The sequence below is a fragment of the Vicia villosa genome, unplaced genomic scaffold (assembly GCF_029867415.1).
Source record: "Vicia villosa cultivar HV-30 ecotype Madison, WI unplaced genomic scaffold, Vvil1.0 ctg.006556F_1_1, whole genome shotgun sequence".
Lineage (NCBI taxonomy): Eukaryota > Viridiplantae > Streptophyta > Magnoliopsida > Fabales > Fabaceae > Vicia > Vicia villosa.
This window is the reverse complement of record NW_026706781.1, coordinates 23,010-25,501: the sequence shown is the minus strand read 5'-3', so window position 1 is coordinate 25,501 and position 2,492 is coordinate 23,010. Positions and strand designations below refer to the sequence as shown.

General features: G+C 42.5%; 1 protein-coding gene across 1 annotated transcript; it reads right to left on the bottom strand.

Annotated features, from left to right (window-relative positions):
- Positions 1–483: 483 nt before the first annotated feature.
- Positions 484–1,872, bottom strand: LOC131643006 (uncharacterized). Its single transcript, XM_058913157.1, has 2 exons — positions 1,164–1,872; positions 484–1,106 (listed from the first exon to the last, which is right to left on the bottom strand). Exons 1-2 carry the CDS (start codon positions 1,870–1,872, stop codon positions 484–486), a joined length of 1,332 nt encoding a protein of 443 aa, XP_058769140.1.
- Positions 1,873–2,492: the final 620 nt, after the last annotated feature.

Sequence of the window (2,492 nt, the reverse complement as noted above, 5' to 3'; positions counted from 1 at the left end):
GTCAGAAGCAATGTTGTTTGTGGGTGGAGATGAAGGAATGGGAACATTTGTGATGGGTGAATGAGGAGGGGTAAGAGTTTTGGTTATGGGAGATGAAGGAGGTGTGAGAACATGGATGTTTATGGGTGATTCTGATGGGGCTTTTTCTGGTTGCCAGACTCAAACATCAATCCATCTGAATATAAAATAGAGGTCCTCCTTGTCTGAAGTGCTCATCACTCCACTTCTTGGTTTCATCAAACAGTATCTTGGTTGCCTTCCGATCTCTTCCTTTGACGAAGCTTTGGATTACCACGTCCTTTCGAAATAACTGCCCATCTAGCTTCTTGCAGCACTCCCTAAGTTCGTCACATCCTTTGCATTCTGGGAGATAAGCCTTCTCAAGTGTGTTCTCCATACCCATCATTTGATCTCTGAGCTTGGCATTCTCTTCTGTTAGTCGGGCGATGCGGAGGTGACTTCCTTTCAACTGAGTCTCAACTGCTATTCTTTGGAAGTTTTCTCTTCTAGTTTCTTTTTCAGACTTTTCGCTTCAGCTCTAGCCTCCTTTTCTATCTTGAGTTTATAAGCCTTTAAGTCTTCTCTATACTCTCGCTTGAGTTTCTCTTCTGCCTCTTTTATGGCCCTTTTTATGATCTTCTGGTGATCCTCAACAACAACAGTAGTATCTCTTTCACCTTTTTCCGTTCTAGCCCTCTTTTGAACTCTGGAAGATCCTCCCTTCAGCATTTTGGCTTCGTGTGTCAACTCAGCCCTTTTTTGGTCCACAAGGTAATGTTTTAGTTGCGTATCTGACCTCTCTTCACGCAACGGGGTGTTTTCCACATCCATTTGGGTGTAATTATCAGCAGGCACAGTGGCAGTTAGAACCTCAGTTGGTTGTTCGTACAATGGGCTAACCTTCGAGAAAGGCAATAGACGATTTTTAACTCTATCTTCGACCCAATCTGTATAGGCTTGTTTAGCAACGGCATTTTTCTCACCTAGGGAAGTCTGATCATCTGTATGGATACTATTCCAGACGCTTCTTACTTTTTCCAAACCCTTTGGATCAGTTCCCTTCTCAAAGCAAACGGATTCGAATATCTCTTTGTCCAAAGGCTTGTCTTTAAGTGCAAAACCCAACTGACGTAGCGCTAGCTTAGGATTATAATTGATAACACCTCCCGTTCCTATGAGGGGAACGTTGTCAAAAGTGCCACAACTAGTTTTAACTTCCTCTATGCCCATTCTGATAGGACACCAGACAATGTCGTTTGCAGTAAGCCCCATGATCCTTTGAGGCCATTTCTGTGAGTCTTTCGTCGTAACAAACGGCCCAATTTTAGGCAAGTGTGAAGTGAACCACTCATATAGCAATGGTAAACAACCCCCAACTGATCCTTTCTTCCCATACCTGGAATGAATGGTATAATAAGTATCTGCTAAAAAAGTGGGCACAGGATTTTGATCCATGAAGAGACAAACAACAGTTAGATCGACGAAATTCGGAATATTCGGGAACAACACCAAACCATAGATCATAAGGGCTAGGAGAGCGTTGAATTCTTTCCATTTCTTCTCAACAGCAAGGGCGTCGGCCTTCTTTATCAGAAATTTCACATGGAATCCGTGGGTTCCACCATTAGACTTCCAGTTACCTGTAACGTCCTTCATGCTCAAATAAAGAGCACCAGCAATTCGGTCCATTTTCGGCTTCTCAGGTATACATACAAAAGGGATTTTACGTTGAACCTTAATATTGATAATGTCAGCATACTCTTCAAGGGTAGGAGCCAGTTGATAGTCTCGAAAGGTGAAACAATGTAGCTCAGAATCATAGAACTGAAGAAGCGTGTATAGAGCCCATTCATCAACCGGAGAAGTTAACATGTGTAAGATATGGACATACGTCTTTCTGAACTCATCCAAGTATGTGTCATATCCTCACGGAAGAAACTGCAAGTGAATGTACGCTTAGTAGCCTCTTTGGTAGCGGTCACGTTGTTAACCATCCTGGATGAAAAGTAATAACCTCGGATACCCTGAAAAATGGCATGCATATGAGAAGTAATACTATTTGTTCTTCTTTTCTCTTTTTTTTATTACATCTTTTCCTTCTTTTTTTTTTGAAATTAAATATGCCATGATGAAAATGATGCAATGGAGGTTTCCCCAACATGGGAGAGTTGTTGTGTTGTCTTTGAACAGGATCGGGCGTCACAAGACCAAAGGTCCGGCATAGAAACCACGCAGCCATAAGAACAATAGTCACCAACAGAACAGAATAGTCACCAACGGTACCTGTCATGTATATCCCTCTCCACTCACAGGTGAATCTAGGTCAGGGTAGGTCGAAAAAGCCAACAGAGGATTGAAAGTAGGCGTAATCATATGATATTGCCTCTTTCAACCAAGCTCTGTCCGTGGATACATGATCGGATCAATCAGACATACGTCTTCTGTCCGTCATGGCCACTCTATTCCTAGTACCTAAGGTATCACTCATGGCC

Bases quoted from the DNA above. Each gene is read 5' to 3' on its own strand.
- LOC131643006 (XM_058913157.1), bottom strand. From the start codon at position 1,872: ATGTTAACTTCTCCGGTTGATGAATGGGCTCTATACACGCTTCTTCAG. The intron at 1,107-1,163 runs GTGTTATCAATT...TTGCACTTAAAG, and splicing joins TCCCCTCATAGGAACGGGAG to ACAAGCCTTTGGACAAAGAG.